The sequence below is a fragment of the Desmodus rotundus genome, chromosome 1 (assembly GCF_022682495.2).
Source record: "Desmodus rotundus isolate HL8 chromosome 1, HLdesRot8A.1, whole genome shotgun sequence".
Taxonomy (NCBI): domain Eukaryota; kingdom Metazoa; phylum Chordata; class Mammalia; order Chiroptera; family Phyllostomidae; genus Desmodus; species Desmodus rotundus.
Genome location: NC_071387.1, coordinates 110204460 through 110218293, shown reverse-complemented (window position 1 = coordinate 110218293; position 13834 = coordinate 110204460). Strand labels below are relative to the sequence as shown.

Below are 13834 nucleotides of genomic sequence, written 5' to 3'. Positions count from 1 at the left end.
TACTGCCAGGAGAATCCCTGTGTGTTAGGTGCTTTATATGTTTTATTGTCTACTGGCATTGCAGGTAGTACTGATTAAATTGGGTGAAAAATAGCTACCAGAACCAGAATGGTACTCTTTAGCCTAAATTAGTGAACTAAAAATAAATTTGGTTTCTTAGCCATAGAATTTGGTTTATTAAATTGTAGGCTTGGCCACAAGTTTCAAACCATAGAATACCATGCCTTCTTTTTTCTACTTTTAATGAAAGTGTTGTTCAGGCTGATGGTTCCATTTGTAAACTGTATCATGTCCTGCTTGGCTTTTGAATGTCTCGTAAAAAAATGCCTTAATTGTGGGTCAGTAAAGCCAAACTAATTGCTTTTTGGGCATTTGGATTGCCTTTTTAATTTGCTGTATAATGCACTCTCAACCAGAAGTGTATCATATATCATTATCTAAATACAACTCATTAAAATCATCTCACAAACAACAGAATGCCTGATGTTTTGTCCATAATCTTGCAAATAAGAGAAAATTGAATGGCATTATAGAGACTTGTAATTTTCTTTCTTTTTTTTTTTAATTTTTATTGTTATTCAATTACAGTTGTATGCCTTTTCTCCCCATCCCTCCACCCCACCCCAGCTGAACCCACCTCCCTCTCTCACCTCCACCCTCCCCCTTGGTTTTGTCCATGTGTCCTTTATAGTAGTTCCTGTAGAGACTTGTAATTTTCAAGCACCCTTTTTCAGATGTCTTTGTATCTCTTTTGGAGGTTATACATAAAATGACTGCCATGGTTTGTATCAGTGTGATGGTTTTCTCTAAAAAAGACATCTCTGCCGTTATTCTCAACTCAGAAAACACCAATTATAGGGGTAACCTCTACAATTTAGGGAACAATTGTTCCTAGGTTGGGAAAATGTTTAGCACTCTACCATATTTGTTTTCCTCGGTGTCTCTGGACTGACAAGGCAGGTCTACAGAGGACTTCCTTTGACTCCTTGATTACTAATTTCATTGATTTAGCTAATATTTACTTAGCAGCTACTGAATACCAGGAACTGTTATAGGTGTTGGGGATACCCCAGGTTCTTTTTTGATACATTATAAAGCCCAAGAAAAATCTTTGGAATGAATCTTAAGAGCTTTTAAAATAATTTTTAAGATAGAGTAATTTGACTAAAGAGCTTCTAAAAAATTTAATAGATGCCTGTCTTTTCAGTAGAAATTAGTTCATTACCTATTTTTCTTTCTTTTTTTCTTTTTTTGGTAGGTTATTTCTTATGAGAGTCATGGATATTCCTTATCTAAACTTGGAAGGACCAGACTGTAAGTGAAATTTTATTTTCTTCCACATCTACACATTTAAGTCTGTGGTCTGGAAGGGGTAACAGGAAAGTATGACTGAAGAAAGAGCTTTATTCACTTAAAAATAGGCAGTGATTTTGTGGTTGATATGAATAGTATGCTTAAGTTAATGGTACCCTTGAGGCTCAATTAACTCATCTCTTACATTTTCCAGTTTATGCATGAGTTGAATTTTAAAAAACATACCTCCATAATTTCTTTTCACTTAGAACTCTAAATTTATAATTTCTTACAAATGTATGTGTATAATAGATTTTAAGATATGTTAGCTATTTCAGTAAGTTCCTATTTTCCAATTATTAGAGTATTGTATATTTAAGTTTAGTATGTGATTTTTTTTATTGTTGTTTTTGAAAACCTTGGAAGGCTAATCTATTTGGGAAGTGATTTCTTCATCTTCTAATTATTCTGTACTTTATCCACATCCCCATTCTTCTTTTCCAAGCCTTGGTATGTTTGTCTTAATGTATACTACAGGGATATAGAAGTGGGTGAACAATACTTGATGAAAGTTATTGTAATGATATTGATCTGAGGACATACTGTGTTGCACTCCTTATTAGATTTACATTTTAATCTGTCATTCTCACAACGATTCTGCAAGGTAAATATTTTCATTCCCAATTTATAAGGGGGGACCCAAAAAACCCAGAATTATCTTCCGGAGGGTGGGCCTCTTATATTAGAGGTTTCCCCCACTAGGTGAGAGGTCTAGGTACCCATCTGCATCAGTGTACCAGCTGGTGGTGTTGGGAGAGGCTACATTCGGCTTCAGTGACTTTTTTTGAAGACTCTTTAGTGTTTGCCCATTTCATCATGGGTGATTTATGAGCCCACCTGCCCCTACTGTGCTGAGTGTTCAGCAGATTTTGACCCAAAACAGCATGACCCCTATGCTCCATCCTCCCTGTTCACCCAGTGTCACCCCAAGTGACTTTTTTTTGTTTCCCTGGATGAAAAAAGTCCTCAAAAAGGAAGGTTTTGCTGATGTGGAGGAGGTGAAAAAAGAAAATGGCAGAAGTATTAAAGGCATCAAAATTGACGATTTCAAAAACTGTTTTGAGCAGTTGAAAAAAAGTCTTGATAGGTATATTGCATCAAGTGGACAGTACTTTGAAGGTGACTGAAATTTAAACATATAAGAAGAAATGCACAATTTTTAATAAATTCAGGTGTTTTTTGGGGGTCCCCCTTCATAAAGCCATGAGTGGCTAGAGTGGTTAGGTTTCTTGCTCAGAGTGGGTCTGATATTAGAACACAAGATTATGACTTAGAATTGCCTTTAGTTAAACACAATTAGTCCATTTAATTTGGACAGCGCTTTTTTTTTTTTTTAGCTAAATAAACATGGAAAACTTAGATTAAAAGAGAAAGTGAAATGTTTAATGAAATTTCTCAAACAGAACGGCTATTTTTTTTTCCTTTAAATAATTCTCACAGCAACTTCATGAGCAAAAATGTTTCTGCATAGATTTGCTAGTGTTCAAATTGTTGTGGGTTCTATATAAAGTATCAGAGCCTGATATCTAGGCAAAGTTGGCCGAGTCCTGCCATTCCTAAGAATGCTTTTAGGCATGTGGTAATCAGGAGGCATTTATGATTCCCCAAGTTAGCTTGGACTTAAGGAACTGCTGGTATTTTGTTCACATTTCAGCTATCAAACTTTCAGCAAAAATTTGTCTTACAGTGCAGCCTAAACGTGATCACGTTCTCCATGTGACATTCCCCAAAGAGTGGAAAACCAGTGACCTTTACCAGCTTTTCAGTGCCTTTGGTAAGTTCATCACAAGTACAAATGAACTTCTAAGACTTTGCTCTTCTTTTGGTCTAGATAATCAGAGGTAAATAGATAGATTCAGGGGCATGAAAGATTATTAATTTGCAAGGTTTTAATCTCACTTATGGAATTTTTGGTAGTTTGGCATACTGCTCTTTTTGTGCTAATATGATCTGAGGAGCTTTTAATAGCAACACACAATAGAGTGCTATTATTAATCCATGGAAAGCAAGATACGATTACTATGGCTTCCCTTACTGCTGACCATGGAAAATAAGTCTATGCTGAGGATAAATTATTTTTAAGATTAAGGGCAGCCTGTTGGTCATTGCTTGACATTGGATAATCAAAGCAGATGAACACAGATACTGGAGAGGACCATGATATGTGATATGTGTGAGGTAGGACAGCTTTTTTTCCCTTTTTATTAGGTCAGGTGATTAGGTTAAATTAAACAGTCTGATTAGAGTTTATAAAGACTGTTCTGATTGTTAAGTCTTCAGCAATGCCTGTTTAACTAATGAAGTATTTAGGCTGTTTCTGTGGATATTCTTGGATAAAGTAAAGGCAGCAAAAATCTAAATGTCCAATAATAAGAATGTTTAGTAAGTGTTCATCTGTTTTCTCAATAGACTAGTATGTAGCCACTTAAAAATATTTGAAGAGTTTATTCGGAAATGATACAGTGTTTGTATTGTTTAGCATAAAAAGTGAATACAAAGAAGGATTCCTGTGTAATTAAAATTATTTTTTAAAAAACTTTGTATAGAAACCAGATTGAAAGGAAGCATCATACTACTATCAGTGAATGTTTTAGACAAGATTTTTTCTTCCTCTTTATGCTTTCTGTATTTTCTAAAGTAAGCATATATTAGCTTTTTAAGTAAAAAACTTTACCCACATAAATTTTAGAAAAGCAAGTGAAAGCAGGTATATTTCTAGAATGTTACTCTAATCTTTACAGATAGTCTAAATGTCTTCTGAAATTCTAGTCTTGTTTTTAAACTTAAACACAGCTGTAGAAATGCAGTTGATTTCACAGCGCATTTCTTTTGAAAGTTTTTTATGTTGTTTTTCATCTTATATTTTCAAGTTCTTGTCCCTGTAGAGTCAAACTTTAATTGGCTAAAGTAAGTAGGATGCTCTGAGTAGAATTTTTTTTCATTTATATTAGAGAAAATTACTGTGTGAGATTGGATGAGTGACCCGTCTGTATCTTTGTTTCCTCCTGGAGCTGATGATGATCATAATAATACCACCCATTTCTTAGACATTTCACAAAGATTAAAATGAGCTAATTCATGGAAGGCATTTAGAATAGTATGTGGCATATAGTAACTACTTAATAAATATTATTATTTATCTCAAAGACAACCTATAGGGTAGAGAGGTAACAAAATAATAGTAAGTGACTTTCTAATTGAGAAAATCATTTTGGCACTTATTTGCACATCAGGAAGTGAGAGTTTTTCTCCTGTGACAGTAAAACAAAGCAGTTTCCTTGCCTTGGAAAATTATAGTTGGAATTAAAACATTTTCTCATTGCTAAATTCCTGTGTGTTTACCCTTTTAAAAAAATTTCAGTTTTCTGCATTTTTTTCAAGAAGCATGGTAGCAGAATAATTAAATCTCTTGTTTTCCCTTCAGTTTTCTCCAACTTCCCACCCCACTTCTCCTTCCTTCTCCTCAGCACTGTCCCATATTCCATTCTGTTTACTGTTAGCCTTTTTTGAGATTTGTTTCTCTGAAAATCGTTTTGTTCCACTGTACTGCTTCCTGCCCCTGTTTGGTCTGTCCCCCGACCCCCATTAATCTGTGTTGGTTTTCTCTCTGACACCTTTTCCTTTTCCATTCTGCCACCTGGTTTCTTTACCTGGCCTTGAAATCAACACTGAATTTTTCTTATTTCTTGCTACATTGATTTATTTCATTTTTCCCATTTGTAATTTTCAAAGTTTGTGTCTCTAAAACGAAATTGTTAAGATTTTGAATTTATGTAGTCTCTGAATTTTGTTAGTGATCTTGATACCAACAAAGTTTCCAGTGCTGGCATTTCTTTTAAAACCAAAACATGATTTACATGTAAAACATGTAAATCATGTTTTGGTTTTAAAAGAAATTTTTAAAGCTCTTTTTTTTTCCTGATTTGTCTTTTGTTTAACTGCTGTGGTAGATTTATGATTTAGCTTTTTATAGGATTGATATAATAAATGTATCAACTTATTAATATCAAAATGATAAATTCTGATTATATTTTAAACCAGCACCTCATCTTTCTCTAAATTAACATGTATACTGAAACATAACAGATGTAAATGAAATCTGCTTCTCATGGTCAAGTGTTCACCTTACATTTAATTCAATATTACAGGTAACATTCAGATATCTTGGATTGATGATACATCAGCATTTGTTTCTCTTAGCCAGCCTGAGCAAGTACAAATTGGTAAGTGTTTTGGACATTGTTTTGTGTATTAATCAAAGTAAGAGCTTGCGCCCCATCCCCAGTCTAAACATTGTGGGTTCAGACAACTGATTCACAAGCATTGCTGCCTGGTTTGTTTTGAGATTGTCTGTAAAATAAAGGAAATAATTAGTAAGTCTTGTTTAGATGAGAAAATAAGACAAATTTATTGATTGATTAGATATACTACATAATATATATTTTTTACTTACCTCCATTCTATTCCCTTCCCATTGCATTTTTGCTAATATGAGTTGCAGATTTACTTTTAGGATTAGAGGTAGCAAATTGAAAAGAATGGGGGACACCAAAAAGTGATACCAGTATTGGACTTTCATCTGTGTAGTTTTCCCATGTATTTATAAATTTTGGTGATTTGTTCATTCCATGAAATTTGTATCAAATACTTGTTTTACAAACAAATATGCTGAAAGATATGTTGTTTGCTTTTAAAACAGGATCCTAAAAAGATGGAGTATCACATCTCTAGTTGAACCCTAAATAGTTTTGATACTAACCACCACAAAACATTCCATTTTCTTAGGGTGAAAAGTTATAGAAAAAAATCCTGAAGAAAATATGTAGTGTTAATCTCCTTATTCAAATAAGTAAGTTTTAAGTTTCCTGGTGCTTAATAATGTAAATGGTATGAAATTTTTAAGTGGTATATCTAATTAATTTTTTCTTTTTATTTAACGAAGTGCCATATGCTAAAACTAACAATTCTGATAATGTAACTATAAGAGTACTTATATATGAAAACTTCTACAAACATACAAATTCAGATCAGAGTATTTGGGTATTTTAAATTACATGGCCATCGCAGGCATATAGGCTATTACAGAAATGATAACCTTAGGCTCTGGAGTCATATTTTGCTGTACTACCTACAGTTGTGTGACCTTGAGCAAGTTATTTAAACTTGATAAGCTTCTGCTTCCCTCCATAGATTGAGGATGATAATATGGACTTCTTAGGGTTATTGTAAGGATTATGTGAGTTTATGTACATAAAGCTTGACATAGCTTTGGACTTTTATTTTGGTTATTAATTGTAGATTTCGGTGTGAAATGTACTTCAAGAGAGCACATGACACACCCAGAATAGTGTTAGATGCAGGCTGTGAGTAATGTTGCTTGTTAAATGTTTTAGTATTTGCTGATTTCTGTGATCCATTCCCCCACAAGCCTTTGAAAGACAGTTTAGATAGAATCCAAAGGGGTTGAATTACTAGAGAGCTAAAGATAAATTCAAGTAGGGGCCAGGGACTCTGAGATCCACACTGTAGTGAGACTTCACTGTGGCTGAAAGAAGATTGAACAAGAACTCCAGACCCAAAGTCTAGTCACACCTCCTCTGCTCAGTGTCAGCTCCCTCACTGTTCACACTCAGGTACCTAACACTGAAGCAGTGCAGTGGGTGGAAGGAAGTGCCTAGTCTTTGAAGTCATACTGACATGGAGACTAACTTTGTCTCCGCCACTTGTCAGCCATGTCTCTTTGGGCAAGTTATGTAAATTCTGTAAGCCACAGGTTCCTTGTTTGAGAGATGGAGGTGCTGATAATTACTCTGTGAAGTGAGATCATGAATATTAAGTTCCCACCAAAGTGGCTGCCCCTCTACAAGCAGTGCTTGACAAATGGTAGGTAATTATTAAAGTAACTACTTGGCCTCCCTTGCTGTGAACAGTAAAAATGAGAGTGTGTAAAAGTGCTCTGACATCTATAAAACACTAGTTAGTAGTATTTACTGGAAAATACAAGCATAATTCTTATTTATGTATATGGGGTGTTATACCGTACTTGATGTCCAGTAATAATTTCTCCATTATTTTTTATTGAAAGATTGTTCAAACAGCACCTTTTAAGCTCAGTATTTTATGCAGTGATTTCAGAATCAGGTAGACACAGAGGCACTGTTATTTGATTGTTTGCCTATGTGTGTTGCTTCCCTGAGGGTAACATTGAGTCCACCTTATTCACCATTGAATCCTTTTCTAGTGCCTGTGTGTTTGAATGGCTAATATGTGGAATAGGCAAAGATGACATTGTGATCCTTTTACCCTTTTCCTCACAGATTAAGAAGTAGATGCCTGTTGCCTTTTGATATGTGCAGTTTTACTAGTAAAGTCTAATTCTCCACTGTCATCTCTCTTCTTATCAAAAGACAACTCTTAACATAAATACCTGGCCGCTTGCACGTGCTGTGCCTGTGATCATAGTGTTCTTTGGCAGAAGCCATCTTTGACTCGACCATCACCCAAGTCCGTTTAGAGCCTGGCTGTGTCCTATTTCCCTCCTCATCTCAGCTTGAATGTCCACTTCTCCGGATGTCTTCCCTGGCTCCATTTGTCGGGGAATGTACCCCGTTTTCTGTGCTAGCTTGGCATCCTTTATTGACACACCTTGTTTGTCCTCCCTGACAGACTGTGAACTCTTTGAGAACAGAGACCATATTTCTTCTTCACCATTGTGTTTTCAGTGCTTAGGGTAGTATTGTCTGACATTAGTAAGTGTGTGTTAAATATTTATTTAGCTGAATAAATGATGTTGAAGTATTACAACTTAGAAATGTCTTTTTGCGCACGATGGATATACCTACTGTCTCTGGTCTTACGCTGTGATTTCTAAAATTATGCAGATGTTTCATTGAAAGACAATGTAAAATTTGTTCTTTATAGCGATAATTCTAACGTGCCGCAAATCCTATTAATGTTACCTTAAATTACTCATTTCTGCGGAAACGGAGGTCCTGTTAGATCAATAATGTAACATTGGAAAAAATCATTACATGCCTCTTTATATAGCAGCTTGTAATGGCTTCTTTGGCCCAGCTACAGACTATTTTTGATTTACATTTAAGGAGTTGCTTTTTAACTGATACTCTCTTTTGATATTAAGTCTAATCAAGATTTTTAAAAAAATTACTTTCAACACCTTGAATATCCAGAGTTCTTTTTTCTAGGAGACTTTACTAAGTATTAAAACTCTCTATTGAGCGCTATGTGTCTTGAGTTTTTTCTCTGCTGCTGCTGTGAAGGTGAGGGTCCCTGGTGGCTTTGAGGTGTTCGGATAGTGGTAGCCCATACAAGCCACACATTCAGCCTTCTTCCCTGCTCACTCTTCAGGTGGCCAGTGTAGGACTTGATACTATGGAGAAGATCACTTGTCCTCAGCATCTGAGATTTTTATTTTTAAGGTATTTTTTTCTCAAAGCGGTTAAATAAGAAATCTTTAATGGTCACATATGAAGCACATTCATACTTAAGTTTTGTTACAAGGAAAAAGAGCTCAACAATATTTCAAAAGTAGTTGAAATTTCTAGTCATACTTTCAGTATTTAGACATTGTTTTGAGTTTCTTTAAATATGTTATAAGACATTTTCTGTCTTCCTATGATTTTATAGTTAATAGTTTGAGAAAAGTAGCCTTTTTGTTTATTTTGAAAGCTGGAGATTAGAGCACACCATGCTTCAGATAAAGATACTTCAGAAGAGTTAGAAACAATTACAGTACTTGTAAAGCCAGCCCAAATTCAGCTAGTTATACAAATTCCTGGTATGGAGCCTTAAGAGTTTGTTCAGGATGATTTGTTGGGATTGGGGTGGTGGGGCTGTGAGGAATCTTGGCTTCACTTCATTCCAAAGTATGAATGTGCTTATATTAAATCAGACTTTTTTAAAAGCACAGCTTTTTATTGTATTGAACAGATAAATGTTAGAATTGTGGATATGACTCTTTCGAGGTGATTATTCAGCAATGTTTTGCTAAAAGGCTGCTTGTAATTTTAAACTTCACCTGTACCTTTTGTTACCTTTAATGTTTGCAGAATCTGTGGTGACCACTCTTTTCATTCATGATATTGGTGATTCTTGTTCTCATTTTTACTGGATTACTCTACCTATGAGTTACTGATTTTATTGATCTTTTAAAAAACACAGCTTTTGGTTTATTTTGTTTTTCTGTATTTGCTGTATTATCTATTTTGTTCGTTTCCGCATTTTTTCCTTTTTTCCTTTTACTTGCTTTGGGTTTACTTTGTCTTTTTTTCTCTAGCTCATTAATGTACATCCTTATGTGATTGATTTTTTTAAATTCTTCTAAAAGGCTTAAAGCTTGGCCTCCTAGAGGTTGCCCCTTGGTTGGTCAGTCAGTATAGCTTGGTAGTCAGCCAATGATTGATCAGCTGTTGTGCTTAAACTCCTTGAGCCAGTAAGGCTTCCACCCTTACCAGCTGCGTTGGGGAACACACTCAACATTCGAGCAATTTACAAGTTTGCCCCAGTTTTTACTTTCGGCTGGAATTTTTCATCTCCTCTGTGGGCACACAAGGCCTCAAACCCAGTCAACAGTGTGTATACATCTTAGACTCTCTCCAAGTCATTGAGTATGACTTTTCTATTTTAATAAAAGCATTTAAAGCTATAAATATCCACTAAGCACTGCTTTAGGTGCATCCCACAAATTACATGTAATATTTTCATTTTCATTAAGTTGAAATTAAAATTTCTAATTTCTCCTTTGACCTTGGATTATTTAGACATGTGTTATTTAATTTCCAAGTACTTAGATCTTTCCTAGATCTCTATTTTTACTAATTTCTGATTTAATTCCATTGTGATGATAGATTTCAGTATGATTTCGGTCCTTTAACATTTACTAATACTTGCTTTATAGCCTGGCATAAGGTCTATATTGCTAAACGTACTACATACACTTGAAAAAAATGGAAATTCCATATATGCTTTGGTATATGTTATATGATTTGGTGTATAATATCTTTGTTGTTCAGATATTCACTTCTTTACTGATGTTTTATTTAGTAGTTCTATCATTTTTTGACAGGGGATGTTAAAATCTGGTATGATTTTGTCTATTTTCCCCTTTAATTTTGTCAATTAGCGTGTCATATTTTGAGGCTCTGTAATTAGGTACATACACATTTATAATTGTTTTGCCTTTCTGATAAATGGACTCCTTTATTATTATGAAATATTCTTTTTTATCTTTCATAATGCTATTATTATTATTATTATTATTTAATCCTTACCCAAGGGTACATTTATTGATTTTTAGAGGGAGAGGAGGGGAGAGAAACATCGGTGTTGGAGAGAAACATCGATTGGTTGCCTCCATACATGTCCCAGTCGGGGATCAAACCTACAACCTTTTGGTGTACAAGATGACGTTCCAGCCAACTGAGCCACCCAACCAGGGCTATAATGCTATTATTTTTAAGACTACTTTACCTGATATTAAAATAGTTGATCTATTCTTCTTGTGTTTTTTGTGTTTGGCTGTTATATCTTCTTCCTTCCATTTACTGTCAACCTATGTATGTATATAGCATATAGTTGTAGATAGCATGTAGTGGGGTCTTGCTTTTTTATCCATCCTGATAACTGATTTTAATTGGATACTTAGTCCATTGACATTTAATATAATTATTTATATGATTAGGCCTGTCATTTTTAAACTTGTTTTTTGTTTGTTCCCTCTGTGCGGGGAACCCTGTCCCACTAAAGTTCTCCCGGTCTCGGATGAAATGAGTCCTCCCGGACACGGGGGTGGTGATTCCCTCTAGTGGAGAATGCCCCAAGCCCTTCTCCGAAAAGGCTTTTATTGGAATTGGTATGTATAAGGGTATACAGCATGCACGCATAGCTCATCAATCAATGTCAAAAGACTATAGTTACAGAAAGCAGGTATTATCTATAGATAACAATTGAAGGAACACAGAGATCTGTCTCAGGTCAGGGTCTGTTAGACATGTTGATGCCAGATGGTCTTTAAGACATGTTTTATGAGATAAGGAGTTGACTCCTTAATGCCTTGAACTTAAACATCCAATTTATATCAGCATAGCCATACAAAGCAAAACAAGCTTCAAAGGGTACAATGTATTCTTCAGGCCCGATTTCTGACAGGAACCCTTGGTGGTATTAGTATTGGGTCATGCCTGCCATCTGCATTCCTGGCGTTCTGGTGGAGACTTACAGGCCTCTTTCAAGGCCTTGCTTGTGCACGGCTGCAGTCTCTGATACCATGCAAAGTGGTCCCCAATACCTCCATTTGTTCCTTTGTTTCCCCCTTTCCTGTCTTCTTTTGAATTATTAAACAACTTTTCATTTTGTCTATTGACTTTTTAGTGCTACCTCTTCGCATTATTTTTTAGTGGTTGCTTTAGAAATTTGAACGTGTCCATAAGTTTTCACAGTCTGCTTAGAGTTCATACTGTACCACTTAACGTAGAATATAGAAACCTTATATCCATATAGGTCCATTTACTCCAATCCCCTTGTCTTTCATGCTATAGCTGGCATATGTGTTACATCTGTATTCATAATAAATCCCATAATTGATGGCGTAATTTTGCTTTAAGCAGTCATATGTATTTTAAGAAATTTAGATCCTGTATTTAAGAGGATGAATTCTTTTTTATTTACCCAGATATTTACCGCTTCAAATGTCATCATTCCTGAAGATCCAGATTTTCTTTGGGTATCACTTCACTTAAGCCTGAAGAACATCCTTCAGTATTTCTTATCACACTAGTGATTCTATTAATTTTCTATTACCTTAAAATGTCTTTATTTTGCCTTCATTTTTATAGCATATTTTAGCTGGATGTAAAATTCTGGGATTTTCTTTCAGCATTTTAAAGATGTTCTGTCTTTTGGCTTCAATGGTTTCTAATGAGAAGTCTACAGTCATTTGAATCATTGTTGCCCTTTACATGTAGTGGGTTGCTTTTCTCTGGCTATTTTCAAGATTTTCTCTTTACCATTGTTTTTTTTAGCAGTTTGACATTGATGTACTTAGGCATGGATTATCCTACTGGGGTTGACTAAGCTTCTTGACTATGTAAACGTATGTCTTCCACCAGATTTGGGAAGTTTTAGATATTATTTGAATACTTTTTCTGTTCTATATTCTCTTAATTCTCCTTCTGGGATTATAATGATCTATATATAGGAACCATTTTGATATTGTTGCATTGGTTCCTGATGCTCTGTTCATTTTTTTCTACCTTTCTTTATTGTTCTTCAGATTGGATAATTTCTGTTGATCTCTAGGCTCATTGAATGTTTCCTCTGTAATCATTATTAAGCCCACCCAGTGAATTTCTAATTTCATATATTTTATTTTTCAGTTCTGTATTTTCATTCAGCTTTTAAAATCTTTCTGTTTCTCTGTTGAAATATCCTATCTTGTATTTCGAATACTGTTCCTTTACCTCATTTGGCAAAGTGGAATAGCTTATTTAAGGACTTTATCTAATAATTCTAACATCTGTGTTATCTAGGTGTTGATGCCTATTGATAAGCTTTTCCTTAAGAATGGGTCACATTTTTTATCTATTCATATGTTGAGTAATTTGGGATTTTTCCACAGACATTGTGAATGTTCTTTTATATAGACTCTGAAATCACTTATATTCCTCACAAGGGTGTTGATATTTTTGTTTTAGTTTTAGCAGACAATTAACTTAGGTAAATTCAAACTACAACTCTTTCATGCTTATGGTAGGCAGTGGCTGAGATCTTAGCCTCCACTGCTTTTAGTCTGCACATGCATGGTAAGGGTCAGCCAGGGATCTTGGCTGAGTTTATACACCAAATTTGGGGTTCTTATTTTCCGATTTCCTCTCTTCCAGGATTCCTCCCTTATTCTCTATTGCCACTGGTTGCCCCATGCTTCTTTCTCTGGTTTTCCTACAAGAAAGCAGGATTTTCTATCAGTTTTAGTTGGCCTATGCTCCTTTAACTACAGTTTCCCTTTAGGGCACTTTCTCCCTCTCTCTCTCCTCCTTTTCCCCCCACCCCTCTCTCTGAGACACACACACGCACACACATCAGGAAATTCACTCTCTGCCAGTTTGCTTCCTCCAAATTTTGACTCCTCTCCAAAAACTATTTCTGTTCGTCTTCCAGAGAACCTCAGATGATTATGGTTTTGTTTTCTTTCATTTCCCCCCCACAAAGTTTATTATATTAGCTGTTATCAGTGGAAAGGTTGATTTTTTTCTTTGCATGTTAATTTTCTTAGTATTAAACTCTATTTAGGTTTTTAATAGTTATCTTGAAATGTAAGTATAGCAGTATAGACAAATGAGCTTAACTATGACATGACTTTTTAAAATAAGCTTGTTTTAGAGGGAAGGGTCTGATAACTTACTTATCTTGTGGTTTAAATGATACTATTTTTATGCCACAAATACTGGATCCTGGAAATCATGTA

At 35.0% G+C, this 13834-nt stretch overlaps 1 protein-coding gene across 2 annotated transcripts in view; it reads left to right on the top strand.

The window, feature by feature from the left end:
- PARN (poly(A)-specific ribonuclease) overlaps positions 1-13834 on the top strand; it is a 169268-nt gene that overhangs the window by 62823 nt on the left and 92611 nt on the right. For both annotated transcript variants that reach the window (XM_024571510.3, XM_024571511.3), the window contains exons 19-21: positions 1259-1314; positions 3041-3127; positions 5502-5576. In XM_024571510.3, the coding sequence (XP_024427278.1) occupies positions 1259-1314; positions 3041-3127; positions 5502-5576 (218 nt within the window). The remainder of the gene's footprint in view (positions 1-1258; positions 1315-3040; positions 3128-5501; positions 5577-13834) is intronic.